This window comes from Papaver somniferum, chromosome 7 (assembly GCF_003573695.1).
Source record: "Papaver somniferum cultivar HN1 chromosome 7, ASM357369v1, whole genome shotgun sequence".
NCBI classification, from domain to species: Eukaryota; Viridiplantae; Streptophyta; class Magnoliopsida; order Ranunculales; family Papaveraceae; genus Papaver; species Papaver somniferum.
In genome coordinates, this window is record NC_039364.1 from 203,887,242 (window position 1) to 203,901,876 (window position 14,635).

General features: G+C 37.0%; 1 protein-coding gene across 2 annotated transcripts; it reads left to right on the forward strand.

Moving 5' to 3' along the window:
- The first annotated feature begins 8,413 nt into the window (after nucleotides 1-8,413).
- On the forward strand, nucleotides 8,414-12,748 carry LOC113299407 (kinesin-like protein KIN-4C). Of its 2 annotated transcripts, none has more exons than XM_026548429.1 (15): nucleotides 8,414-8,549; nucleotides 8,780-8,901; nucleotides 9,005-9,151; nucleotides 9,250-9,401; nucleotides 9,502-9,737; nucleotides 9,884-10,026; nucleotides 10,121-10,245; nucleotides 10,364-10,400; nucleotides 10,493-10,655; nucleotides 10,785-10,868; nucleotides 11,004-11,085; nucleotides 11,470-11,505; nucleotides 11,597-11,782; nucleotides 11,921-11,992; nucleotides 12,083-12,748. In XM_026548429.1, the coding sequence occupies exons 4-15, from the start codon at nucleotides 9,327-9,329 to the stop codon at nucleotides 12,239-12,241; spliced, it is 1,398 nt and encodes a 465-aa protein (XP_026404214.1). In that variant the 5' UTR covers nucleotides 8,414-8,549; nucleotides 8,780-8,901; nucleotides 9,005-9,151; nucleotides 9,250-9,326; the 3' UTR covers nucleotides 12,242-12,748. The 2 variants fall into 2 exon arrangements, with proteins under 2 accessions (XP_026404214.1, XP_026404215.1); XM_026548430.1 differs by having other exon boundaries at nucleotides 8,780-8,850.
- Nucleotides 12,749-14,635: the final 1,887 nt, after the last annotated feature.

Genomic DNA, 14,635 nt, shown 5'->3' on the forward strand with positions numbered 1-14,635 from the left:
CAAGTTTATCTTCACCTAGTGACGAAAGTCATGAAAAGTTTCAATTACTTTGAGAATTGCTCGGACGTGAAACGGTATGTGAATAACGGCAATATAACGTCCTCTGAGAATGTATCAATGATTGGAATGAGAGTTTAGATTACATAACCATGTATTCCTTAATCCGAAGTTTTCGAACTTTGTTGATTGACAGAAACCGGAGGAATTGGCTTTGCCAAGTCCTCGAACCCAGTCCGCGAACTGACAGAAGTTCTCTTGGCGAGAATTTCTGCTAGGATTTTCCAAAAACTCTTTTGCGTGTTTAGTCCGCGAACTTGTTTGTGAGCTTAAGTGGTTATGATCTAAACTTGTGCTCTGAACATGAAATTTAAATTACTAAGGAATGCTTTATGCAAACCGTGACTATAAAGTTCATGAGCCGATTCATCGAATCGAATCATCTTTGTTTTAATTATGTCTTGTGTAGTTGCATAAGATCTCATAGCAATTGAAAAACTCTCTAACTAGTTCATTTGAGTCAATTGAACTAGTTATGGTGAAGAAGAACTAGGTTAATATGAATTGCTCATATGGTTAACCTTTTGGGTTACTATGTTGAACCAACATACACGTACACGTTTGGGCACGGTTTTCACAAACCCAGTAAACGTCTACCCAAGTGTGTGTTACAAGCTAAGTTTTCGATCTAACGGTTGAGAAATATTAGCTTGAATCTAAATCAGGTTTTCATCTAACGGTGAATATGGATTGCTTTGTAACTAAGGCAAAACCCTGATTTGATGGCTATATAAAGGAGACATCTAGCATTGTGCAAAACTAATCCCCACACGTCTGTGTGATACTAGTGCGCTCGCTAGAGTCGATTCTCCTTTAACCTTTGGTTTTCTTCTCTAAAACCAGGTTAACAACTTAAATACTTCATTGGGATTGTGAAGCCAGACGATACTACTTTTATCGTAGTTGTGTGATCTGATCTTGCATCTTCTATCGTACGAGTACAATCTTTGATTGGATTTCCTAATTGATTGATTCAAACGCACAACCTATGATATTTCAATTATAAGGATAATCAATATAATGCGGAAAAGAAATAACACAGACACCAGAAGTTTTGTTAACGAGGAAAAGACAAATGCAGAAAAACCCCGGGACCTAGTCCATATTGAACACACACTGCAATAAGCCGCTACAGACACTAGCCTACTACAAACTAACTTCAGTATAGACTGTAGTTGAACCCCAATCAATCTCACACTGATCCAAGGTACATTTATGCTCTTACGTCTTTGATCCCAGCAGGATACTACGCACTTGATTCCCTTAGCTGATCTCACGCACAACTAAGAGTTGCTATGACCCAAAGTCGAAGACTTTAATAAACAAATCTGTATCACACAGAAAAGTCTACGGTAATAGATAAATCTGTCTCCCACAGAAATACCTACGAGTTTTGTTTCGTCTTTTGATAAATCAAGGTGAACAGGAACCAATTGATAAACCGGACTTATATTCCCGAAGAACAGCCTAGTATTATCAATCACCTCAAAATAATCTTAATCTACGCGGCGAAAGAAGATATTGTGGAATCACAAACGATGAGACGAAGATGTTTGTGATTACTTTTATATCTTGCCTATCGGAGATATCAATCTCAAGCCAGTCGTTACGATTGTACTCAATACGATAGAAACAACAAGATCAGATCACACAACTACAAGAAAGTAGCATCGTTCTGGCTTCACAATCCAAATGAAGTCTTCAAGTCGTTAACCTACAGGGTCTCGGTAGAAACCTAAGGTTAAAGGAGAATCAACTCTAGCTTATACAACTAGTATCACACAGTAGGTGTGGGGATTAGGTTTCCCAGTTGCTAGAGTTCTCCCTTATATAGCCTTTCAAATCAGGGTTTGCAATCAATGTTAGCTTAGTAACAAAGCATTCAATATTCACCGTTAGATGAAAACCTGATTAGATTCAAGCAAATATCTTTCAACTGTTAGATCGAAAACTTAGCTTGTTACACACAAATGAAATGCACGTTTTAGGTTTGTGTAACCGTACCCAAAGTTTTACATTTATTGGTTCAACAGTAGTTAACCAAATGGTTAGCCATATGAGCACTTTCATATCAACCATGTTCTTCTTCACCATAACTAGTTCAAATGACTCAAATGAACTAGTTAGAGAGTTTTTTAATTGCTTAGATCTTATAGAAGTATACAAGACACAATCGAAGCAAAAGCGATTTGATTCACTCGAATCGATTCATGAACTTTATATCCACGGTTTGCAAACTTGCATTCCTTAGTTAATATAAGTATAAGTTCTCGAATAATCGTTTTTAGAAAATAACCAACCTAAGTGCGCGGACCAGGTACGCGGACTCAAGTACCCGGAATAAGTTTTAAAAGTTTACAAATATTCTCGGTAAGAGAACCTCCGACAGTACGCGGACTGGGTTCGCGGACTCTGTTCCGGTTTCTCGAGCAGCAAAGTACGCGGACTTTGGTTCAAGGAATAAGGACTTATACATGTATGTGTTACCACACAATGCTTATATCCAACATTGGTTATATAATCTAAACTCTCATTTCAATCATTGAAACATTCTTAGAGGACGTTATATAGTTGTTATTCACAAACCATTTTTCGTCAAAGCCATTTTCAAGTGATTGAAACATAACATGAATCTCGTCATTAGGAAAATATGAACTTGGCTAAAGCGAAAGCTTACCAACACATATTTCGAGAAATAGATAAGCGAGATAAACTCGACTCGAAATAGCAAATGTGTATAATCAAAGTCTATATAGCAAAACGACTTTTGTCTCAAGATAGAAGATAAAGTATATAGACTTTTGAGTGATAGATAAGTTCAAGTCTCCACATACCTTTTAGTCGATGAAGTTCCACCAGTTCCTTGAGTAGTTCTTCGTCTTGTATAATGATCGCCATGGAGTTCTTGATCTCAGCTACACTTTCTATCCTAGTCCGAGACTTAGCTATGTGAACTGGTGATGAACTAGATTATTGGCTGAACCAGGAAAAGCATCTTCGAATCCATCACTTAACTTTACTACAATGTCATGCAACATATTGGGAACAAAGATCCAGAATCCAATGGCTTCATTCAGGGGACAATAATTCAACATTCTTCCACGCACATCCACCATACACCGCAGTTGTAATAACATACAACAATTGCAAGATCAACAAAATAACTGGGTTAGCGATAAAGATCACGTAATTCGAATCATCCTTGATCATTTTACTGATCAATACACGGCCCAAAGTACAACAATAAACGAGGATCTCTTTGCACAAATCACACCCAGACTATCACAAAGACAATGTACCAAGCTCACGGAAGAGGTGACTTCAGCGGGGAAATCAAACATTCTCTGTTCTCCATTAACCCTGAAAGCGCTCCTGGACTTGATGGGTATACTAGTAAGTTTTTCAAGGTATTTTGAGACACCACACACCATCAATTAATACCCATGGTCCACAGCTTCTTTAACACCCTAAACATTCACCCTCTCATGAATCACACCAATATCACCCTCATCCCAAAAATCGACCACCCATAAAAACCATCCCAATTCAGACTGATCATTATTTGCAATGTACTATACAAAGTGATATCCAAATTCTTGGTAAATTGCATACGCCATGTCCTCCCATTTCTAATAAGTCCATATCAAAGTGCCTTCGTCCCACAAAGATCAATACATGATAACATAGCAATTGCTGGCGAACTATTCCATCACATTAAAACCTCTGCTCTCACCAAATATCCAAAAATAGCCCTTAAAATGGATATTAAGAAAGCCTATGGTATCAAAACAACTTTCACAAAAATAGGATTTCCGACCATATTTGTATATTACATTATGATGTGCATCACTAGAGTTACCTACTTAATTAACATTAATGGTACCCTTCACGGATACATCACCCCTACGAGAGGAATTACATACGGATATACTCTATCTTCCATATTTTCATAATATATGCAGATTTCCTTTCGAAAAACCTAGGCAATCTGGAAGCCCGAAATCTTGTAAGAGGGCTATACATTTCTCAAAAATCTCCACATATATGGCATCTAATGTATATAGACGATCTTCTAATCACTTACAAGGCATCCCGGGACAGCAATGAACACCTCAAGAGACTTCTTCAATCCTACAGCTCTTCAGCGGGCTAGGAAGTCAACACAACAAAATCAACAATAATTCACCATCCAAGACTACAACAACATCAGTTGGACGCTATTCAACAATTATTTGCCATGCCAACATCGTCAACCCCGCCAATATACCTGGGAGTACATTTCAAACATGGGAGAACCTCTAGTCACATTTTCGACCCACTGCTTCAACATTTAGCGAGAAAGGCTCAAGGATGGATGACCAAATGCCTTACTCCAGCAAGAAGGTTAGTACTCATTAAAACGTCTTTAATACCTACTTCAAACCACATTATGAAAACACAACTATTCCCCACCCATATACACAAACAGATAGATCGGATCGCTAGGAACTTCTTCTAGGGCCATGATTCATCAATTAAAAAACTCCACCCAATGGAACAAACTCAACAAACCGGTAGCAGAAGGGGGACTCAGCATAAGGAAAAGTAGTCATCACAATAAAGCCTTACTCATGAAAAGAATCTGGAACATACATGACCAATCTAATTCCATTTCCACCAAATTATACAATGAGAAATATTTGCAAAATCAATCAATCTTCCAGGAAAACACCCTCATTCCTTCTTCATCTAGCCCACAATGAAGACAAATGACCTCCCTCATCCCCACCCTACAAAATCTCATCTTTCATCGCGTCAGGAACGGTTTAGACACACACATATCCAAGAAAATTGGATACTTCAATCCCAAAACCTAGACCCGACCCAATGTTACCCAATCCAATCAGTAGTTAATATCATTGACCCTTTCACTCATAACCGGAATCATGAACAACCGAATCACCTCCCATCTGATGTTGTCCAATACATCATAAACATCTACCTTCCCCTAGACATGCCTTTGGATAAGATCATATGACCACACTCAAAATCTGGAAAATACACTACTGCTACCGGGTATAATTGTCTAATACAACAAGGCAACCATGATCACCAAAACCCCCTCCCACCCACCTAATCCCTGTGGAACTTACCGTGTCCACCAAAAATTTATCATTTCTTGTGGAAAGTTATAAATGAAGGTCTTCCGATTTTATCTATTTTACACCGCATCAACCTCTCCAATTTCAACCAATGCCCCCGGTGCAACGCTGAACCAGAAACAGAAACAGGGAAGCACATGCCTATTCACTGCCCAATAGCAGCAGCTACCTGGAAAAACTTGCTATCTTGTCCATCAACAGGACAAATCAACTTCAACTTCCATTTCACTATAAACAATCAAACAACCATTTCACAAATTCTGCAAGACGCTAGCCATACCCCCTTTGTATCACCATTATGTTTTCTTTTCTGGAACCTTTGGACGTCTAGAAATGAATTAGTTTTCAAACAACACCTTACACCCTCAGACAATATCCTGACACAGACCTTGAAGCAACAACAAGAATTTGAATGGGCAAAAAATGTTTTGCCCCCAGTTTTACCTGGGACCTACCATCCAGAGCCATTCCAACAAATATTATAGCAATAAAAACGATATTAGCAGGCTGGACCAAACCGCAACCAGATTGGTTAAAGATTAACACGGATGGAGCTGCTAGGGGACATCCAGGAATGACGGGAGCATGTTTTTGATAGACACATTTTTGTGTCGATTCTATATATTGATAGTGCTCATTTTTATACTTATTATGATGTTTTATGTATGTGTAGGTATTTTAGAGAAATAATTTTTTTTGGAAAAATCGGCTCGAAAAGTTGTTAAAGGCACCCAGAGGATTTGTTATTGGCACCCACATTTCAGATAAGGGGCGATATTTTTCTTCCATTTCAACATCGTAGTTTTGGCGGGAAAGCAGTTCAGTGACCGACGAATTTCCTGAATTGATTTTAAGCATGTTTCTTTCAGATTTCTTAACTGGTTTGGATTGGTGAAGGCCTGTGACGATCAAACATGCATGATATGTCTTACAAAAACGGGAAAAACGGGAGGCTTCTTTCCTTTACAAAACAGAGTTGCATATATTCTCGGGTAGATTTTGATTTTATTCGTGTCAGTTACGTGGGAGATTGGGGAGGATATCTTCGCTAATTAAGATTTCCCTCTATCTTTGGAACGAGTAATCACTCGGAGACGCATAGAAACATAAAAAAAAGGAAGTTTTCATCTAGTTTGTATAAAACAGGGAAGGTTGAAATATTATCGGAAGTTTTTGATGATTTGGAAGTTATCTGAGACACATGGGTCAACTACCATAGGATTCGACTACATATCTTCTAGGAAGATTGGATAATCACGGATGACGCGTGAGAAGAAGCAGGAAAGAAGAAAATCCCATAACTGTTGGGAAAAGAAAAAGAAGATTTCTTGAAGATTTTATCGAGTTGTGATGTATATATATGATGCTAGGGAGTCACAGAAGGGACGAGGTGCACTATGGGGAAGTTTAGAAGAGAACAGAGAGATGAAATCATGAGTTGAAGAATTATTTCTGCTGCTGCAATATCAAGAACACGAAGAACAAAAGACGCACAGGACCTGTCGCAGTACTTATCGTTTATTCAATATCAGAAGCTATATATCGTTTATCAACAACGGTTGCATTAGGTCTTTAGCCACTGTTTCCTCTTTGTAATAGAGATTCTGCAACAAATTCCCATTGTTGCAAATTGTCTGTGTTATTACTTTTTCACCTCCTTGTACACTTTCGATCCATAAACATATATTTTGAGAATATGATATGAGGAGTTAAACCCCTTTGCTGAGGCGACAGAGGAAGCTATTTTTCCAACAAAAAGTGGTGTATTCTTATTAATTTATTTATTGCAATTATTTTATGATTATTTTCCTTGAATGGAAATTGTTTGAATGATTTTTGTTAAACAGTTGTTAGTTCTTTTGATAGAGCATGCTTAGCCATAGGTTTTTGATGCTTTACACTTTGGATTTACACTTGTTATTTAGAAAATCTACTTGTTGCAATAGTTTAGAAGCAAATTAAACGCAAAATTGCATAAATATTAATATTGTATTAATCACTTTGAACTTGGAAAATAGTGAAATCTTAGTTTCAGTGTTCTTTTAATATTGATATCATTTTTGTCTGAGTTTGCTATAATTATTAGTGAGTTTTCAATTTTAGTTTTTGAATTTAAGTCTAAAAAATCCTTCACAAATATGAGAAACAAAACTATTTTTAGCACTATCTACAATCCACATCAGTTTTATTTGTAGGGATTCAAGTGCTCAAACTGTGATAGCTCTCCCGTAGTCTCTAGAAATAAGTACGACGCTAATAGTTGAAGTATGGGCAACTCTGTTGGGATCAAGGACATCAACAGAGAGACAATAGCCAAAAGTTATCTTTGAGACGGGGTCGGATAATCTGATGCGCTTCATAAAAATGGAGGCTGAAGTTCCGTGGTATATTGCAGAAATGATTAATGAAATAAAACAGAGAATGCGATAAATCCCTTATTGTGCTATACAACACAATTATAGAGAAGGGAATCAAGCAGCAGATGGTTTGGCAAACTATGCAGAAGACGGAAGCCAGACAAGAAACTTCTCATCAACAATACGGGACCAGGCAATCCCGCATTTTATCAGTCAAATTCTATCAAATGACTCAGTGATTACGGGATACACACCTCTAATAGCTTTCTAGACTTGTTGTTTTGTTTTTTTCATGCCTCAAAAACCAAAAAAAAAAAAAAAAAAAAAACGCGCGTATGGACCGGTTGCATGTTTAACACGGTGTTTGTCAGCCATAGGGTCAGTTAGTTAGGCTGAGGCCATGACATAAATGTTAGAGTTAGGCTAAGTCTTATGGGGTGCTAATTTAGCAGCCAGATTTGCAACCCACGTCTGGTAGGACAACCACCTAAGTCTTGTGAGAGTGCTAATCTAGTAGCTAGACTAGCAGTCCAAGTCAGTTGGGACTACCGCCCAGCGCATAACGGTACAACTCTTTAAATCTCAGCAGTCTGATCTGACTCAAATCCCCCAACGCTGAACCATTCCGCGAAAAGGTGGTTTTCTCAATGCTGGATGATTCCGCGTAACTATCTAGCTGCTAGTTCATCTGCGAGCAACTGCCAGGAGAGAACTAGTGCTAACAAATAGATCAACTATCTAACAGCTTAATCTAGTAAGCTAGGCCACGACGTAATCTCAACCGTCCAGCTTAGAAAAAATCCCAGCCTTCTTTTGGGACACCCCCTTTTCTTCAAACATTGATATTTACTTCTCCCCCGTTACCACCACCATCACGACGAACACACAGAGAAACTTAACAAGAAAGCCCTCGTTCTTCAGCAACTCATTTACCTCCATTATCCAATCCCTTCGTTGTTTAATCTCTTTCCGCTCCCCTCCCCCCTCTCTCTAGGTAATCTTAAATCTGTAGTTCAATTTATTTTGAAATTTGAAAACATTTTTTTTTTAGGTTTTCGATATGAAATCATAGTAGCTGATTTCACCGTCAAATCTTTATTTTTCTAATGATTTGTTGTGTTTAAGGTTCATATCTCTGTTCCTTTTGAATTCAAATAACCAATTGATCTTTGATTGAGGATAATCTATGTGAAACTTACAGAGATTTTAACATTTTGCTATTAGGGTTTGCGAAAATTTGACAAATGGGTATTGTAAAAGTTGCTGTGAATGTTAGACCTTTGAGTGATGAAGAGGTCTTAAAAGGTTGTAAGAATTGTGTTGCTTTTATTCCTGGAGAGCCTCAGGTATAATTTTCTGATAAATTTTTTATGCTTTGTGCTGTGGTGTGTAGAAAACGTTTATTTCATCAAGTTTCTTAGTAATTTATGTGTTTATGTTTAATTATAGGTTAAAATCGGAACACATTCTATTACATTCGATCATGTTTATGGAAATAAGGCTTCTTCCCCGATTTCGATTTATGGTGATTGTGTGGCTCCATTGGTTGATGCTCTCTTTGATGGCTATAGTGCAACAGTTCTGGCCCATGGACAAGTGTGATTTCCTTTTCCTATAACTCTGGTATTAAATTTCTAGCCGTGTTCTTTTCTCTGATCATTGATGCATTATTTTGTGTTTGTGTATTGATGAAGACTGGATCAGGCAAGACCTATACCATGGGACCAACTACACTGGAGATGGAAGTACCGGTGGTATTATCCCACAGGTGATGAATTCCATTTTTTCTAAGATTGAGGAGAAAAAAGAAGCCAAGGAATTTCTAATAAGAGTTTCTTTTATCGAGGTTAGCCTATTATTTATACCGTAAAGGATTGGAATGGTTATCTTATGAATATGACCGTACGTGAATATATTTTAATTGAGTAGTTTTAATCTTATCACAGATATTCAGAGAAGAAGTCATTGATTTGTTAGATCCAAATTCTGGCAAGGGCAAAAGGACTGTGGCAAAGGTAGCTGCAAAAAAGCCTATCCCAATTCGAGAACTAGAAGAAGGGGTGTTCACTGTTCCTGATGCTGCAGCGGTAGAAGTCAGAACAAAACAGCAGATGGCATCGTTTTTGTCCCAAGGTTCATTAAAACGTGCTACTGGAAGTACAAATATGAACAGCCAATCTAGGTATCGACTTATATCTGATCATGGAGTATAAGCTTTAATATTTTCATTGGTGTAGGTAACAGTTGTACATTTCCGGTTACTCTTGAATCTTGTCTCTTGAAAGGTTCACTAATCTTTTACTGCATTTCTATGTGTGTAATTTATAGCCGCTCACATGCCATCTTTACAATCTCAATGGAACTAAGGAGAAGCACGCGTATCCCTGGTGATGGTATCTTGAGTGCGAAGCTACAGTTTGTGGACCTTGCAGGTTCTGGATCTATGAATAAAAGTGGAGCAGATGGAGAAGGTAGTTACAGTTTTTTAAATTTATACCTCAATTACTCAAGGCAGCAGTAGCTAGTTTTTTTAGATGTCTACTCACTAAGTCTATGTTGTTATAGGGATTCCCATTAATAAAGGAATACTGGCTCTTGAACAAGTGATTATTGCTTTGGTAGTTAACAAGAAGAGGAAGGAAGGAGGCCATGTTCCTTACCATAACAGCAAGTTAACACAATTACTGAAGGCAAGAGGATTAATTTCTTGGTCTTTTTTTTTACACAATATTTTAGGTTTTCTTTTTTACGTGGTTGTTAAAATGAAGTTTATTAATCATTCCCTGTAAATTTGTGCCTGTTTTGTAGGACTCTCTTGATGGAAATATCAAGACAGTGATGATTGGTAAGTTCTGGTTTGAAAGCTCTTGAGTTATGCTTGTTTGGGTCATGAGTGACTCAACGCTTTTGATTCTTATTAGTATATTTTGATTACAGCTTGTGTGCGTCCGGCTGATTCATATATCACAGAAACGCTGAACACTTTGACATGTGCGTATCTTGCTCGAAACATTCAGAATAAGGCAATTGTAGGGACTGTAAACCAGAGCCATGAACTTGAGTGCTTGAGAAAAGCTCTTACCCTGGAGGAAAATCGGAGGTTAGTTTTACTGTTCCTTTCTGTACTATTTTGGGGGATTTTTTTTATGGTTTTGAAGTGTGGTACTAACTAGGTTAAAACCTTTTCGAAATGAAGTGAATTTGAGTTTCTTCTTTTTTCCTTTTACAGCATGGATAAGTCTGCAGAACTTGAGAGCTTGAAAAAAGCTTTGACCCTATCTGAGGAACATACTGCAAGGGAGAGAAAATGCAGGTTAGTTTTACTGTTCCTATCTGTACAATTTTGGAAGATATTTTATGGTCATTAATTTATGGTTGTGGTATTAACAAGGTTTAAAACCTTTTTGAAATGAAATGGAATTCGACTTTCTTCTTTTTCCTTTTACAGCATGGATAAGTCTGCTGAAATTGAGCAGTTAAAACTCAAGATATCTGCCGCCGAGGGTGAAATCCGTGAACTGCATCAAAATGTAAGCAGTCACTAAATCACAAACTTTTGATTGTGGTGGAAACCTCAAAAGATATTTTACTATGCCACTGTTTTAGTCGCTTGCCAATTGCATCCCGGTCAGAATTGCCCAAGCTTTCGCCATCAACTCTGTTATGTATCCCAAAGAAACTAATATTGCTCGAATTAAGGCACCTTGTTCATCACGATTAGTGGCCCCTGCACATCAAGTCTCTGTAATTTAAAGTATATCATGTTATTCTTACTAGTTAGTATAATTTTTTTCCTGACTGCCTTACGAGAAGAAAATTGACAGCTAGATGTACTTCTTTTACCCTCTTTGCAATTTCAAGTATATAATGCTATTCTTACTAGTTACTATTTTTTTTTCTTTTTCTGTCAACAGGATAAGGCCTTGCAAAAAGAGAATCGCCTGCTAAAGGTATTCCTTTGCTTTTTCATACCCATTTCACTCTCTTTGCAACTTCAAATATATAATGTTATATCTCATTATTATTTTTTCCTGTCAACAGGATGAACTTCTTCATATGAAATCAAATGCTTCTCCATCAGCAGGCTCCAAAGGAGCATATTCAACAAGTTGGAATGCACATAGAAGCCTCGAGCAACCTACCACACTACCTCATGTCGATGATGACAGTGATGATGCGATGGGAATGGACGAAACAGTCGAGAGGCATGAAAATACAGCTAGAAAGGTATGATTTATCTTGTATTTGCACTAATAAACCTTGACTGTCATTAGTCATAATTAACTTTCTTATTGTCCCAACTTGATTTCTGATAGTGTTGGGTTAATTGCTGTACTAAAGCATCTCTGATTTAAATTCATGCAGAAAGCTAAGACTCGTAAGCGTAAGAGGCTATTATACAATGTGTGGAAACCAGATGAGTTCGAATTATTAGAGGTATGAATGATCTCATATTGTTTTATCTTCTAATTCTTTTTTTTTTTAAATAAGTTTTTAGTGTTGTTCAATGAATTTTTTGTGTTGTAGATACGCGTCCCACAGATGAAAACGGATAAGATACCATGGGGAAAAATACTTTCAATGGGAGGTTTCCTCAAAGACCGAAATCCTCGGCAATTAAAAGGCAAATGGGAGAGAGAGACTGAAAGGAAGCGACAGCGTACAGAGCAAAGCAATCCTTGCTGAGGTTATTTCACTACTACGTATAACAATAAGCAAGTCTAGTTGGTATAGGGTAGAATGACCGAAATTTTCTATAGTCTGGAATTACATGTGAGAGTTCCTATTTGTCAACTGCTGGCGTGGCTAGTGGAAGAGATTGGAGTGGAGTTCTGGTTCTATGCTTCTTATCCTTTCTTATCTGGTCAAGGAAAGCTACTGCATACACTTTTCTGTCTCACCAATTACTATTGCGAAAGTCATCAGCATGCTACTACAAATGATGTTGCAGGTCTTCCTATTCCTATATACCCACATTATTTGAGCTCATAGTTATCTTTCCTTAATCAATTTGATTACAAATCATCTTCAGTAAAATGTGGACAAGACTTGAATGTTAGCAAGAGGAAGGACATGTATATATGAAATATGACATTCTATTGAATGTTTATGTCAACACTTGTTCTAACTTCTGATGTAGTTCAAAAATTAGATCACTGGAGAAACACAATTTCTCTCATTGTCTTTTTTCCAGTAAGCTTGCGTTTTCATATTTGTAGACTTGTTTGGATACGCAATATATAATGAGTTGGATTCGCAATAAAAACAAAAATGTGTTACTGTAGTAAGAAAGGTGAAAGGTAATCAGAATGGGAAAAGAAAGAGGGGAATCAGAGTGTGGAAAGAAAGAGCAACCCTTTCCATAATCTCTCTGACAGCTTCATCGAATTCTCACACACTGCACCTGCCAAATTTACAACGTTTATTTTCGTTACTAATAATATAACCACCGCTTGTCTACGCTGCCCTCACGGCGTCACAATTTTTTGGCAACTTTTTATTGAAGCAACGTTTCAGATGTTGTTTTATTCCGTGGCTTTAATTAGACTTAATGCAGCATTCTATATAATTTAAACAAATAATAACCCATAAGAAACTAACCGTTCACATTAAGAAATTATATGTTAAGTACCGTCAAAATTTATTTTTCTAGTTCATCTTCCACTAATAGTAGTATGTATCCCGTGCTATGCACCGGTCCGGTGGGAATTGTCGATTGGTGTGGCGGGGCTTCGCCCCGCATCCGTAACCCAAATGCATTAGAATATATTCAAGAAATGCTTGATTAGCCTGATTATGTTTAATGGGTAGGAAAAAAAATTCATCTATTCAATCTGCTGGGAAAAAACATTCATTATGCTAAATTTACCTAAAACTGAAAATTTGTCAACAATGCAAATGTAACATAAAAACATTCTACATATACCCATCAACTTCCTTGACCATTTAGCACCATCATCCTGGAATTTTTTCACATCTTCAAATGAGTAAATTATTATTATACCTTTAAAAAGGTATCCAATGAGTCAATTTGCTATCCGGAACTCAGAAATATTTAAAGACAAAAAATAATTCAAATATTTTTCATCCAGAATATCGTGAGGCAAGCTGAAACATAGTCAGAGAAATCTTGATTTCCCTTCTATGGATCTTTCATAGTTCTAAAAATCACACAACACGGCCATGTCGAATCAGTGGGTATGATGATTGATGTTTATCAGGCAATTGATTTTAGATTGTAAAAAGTATGGGTAGATGGGTGTGGTGTTTCAACAGCTCGGTAACCAAGAACAGACCTAATGAAAACGTACTCTCATATCATTTTCTAAAAGAATTCTCCTTTTAACTCTAGGAAAATATCATGAATCCATTCAATTAGTATCACTTGAGCAGACTCTCATGGACCATATGACGAAATGCAAAAAGAACCAAATCATGATATGTAACCCAAATCAGCTAGGATCACAATCGACAAGGGAATTATCTCTTTGTCTTTTGCACACATTCTCCCTTATACGTTTGAAAGTACAGGGATGAACCGGTTTGGGAACCCCAAGAGAATTGCCAATTGAATCAAAACCACGTTAACGACAAATTTGACTAATCAAGCAAGGGTAACTGATGTGGTTTTTATGTTGTTGTAGAAAATGGTAAAAGGTTGTCGTTCACTCAGACTTGTGAAGATTCGATTTTAGATTCAAACTCAATAGAAAACTCAAGAAGTTGTTATCAAGATTATAAAAAGCATTGAGACTCAGGATTCCACCATTAACCAATTAAGCGATTTAATCTAATCAATATTCATTCAATCCTTTACGTATAAAGTGATTCTAATTTATTGCCTCTTGTAGATTTTTGAAGTAACAATTGTAAACACCAAGCATGAAACATCAAAAGTCTTAAACTAAGCATGTTCCATCAAAACGAATCACAATCATTCAATAAAAATCAATTTTCCAATACTAGTTCTATGTAAATAATCATAAAATAAATTGCAAAAATTAATTAAAATAGAAATATACCCCTTTTCATGGAACAATGGCTTCCTCCGTCGCCTCAGTTAAGGGGTTTAGCTCCTCA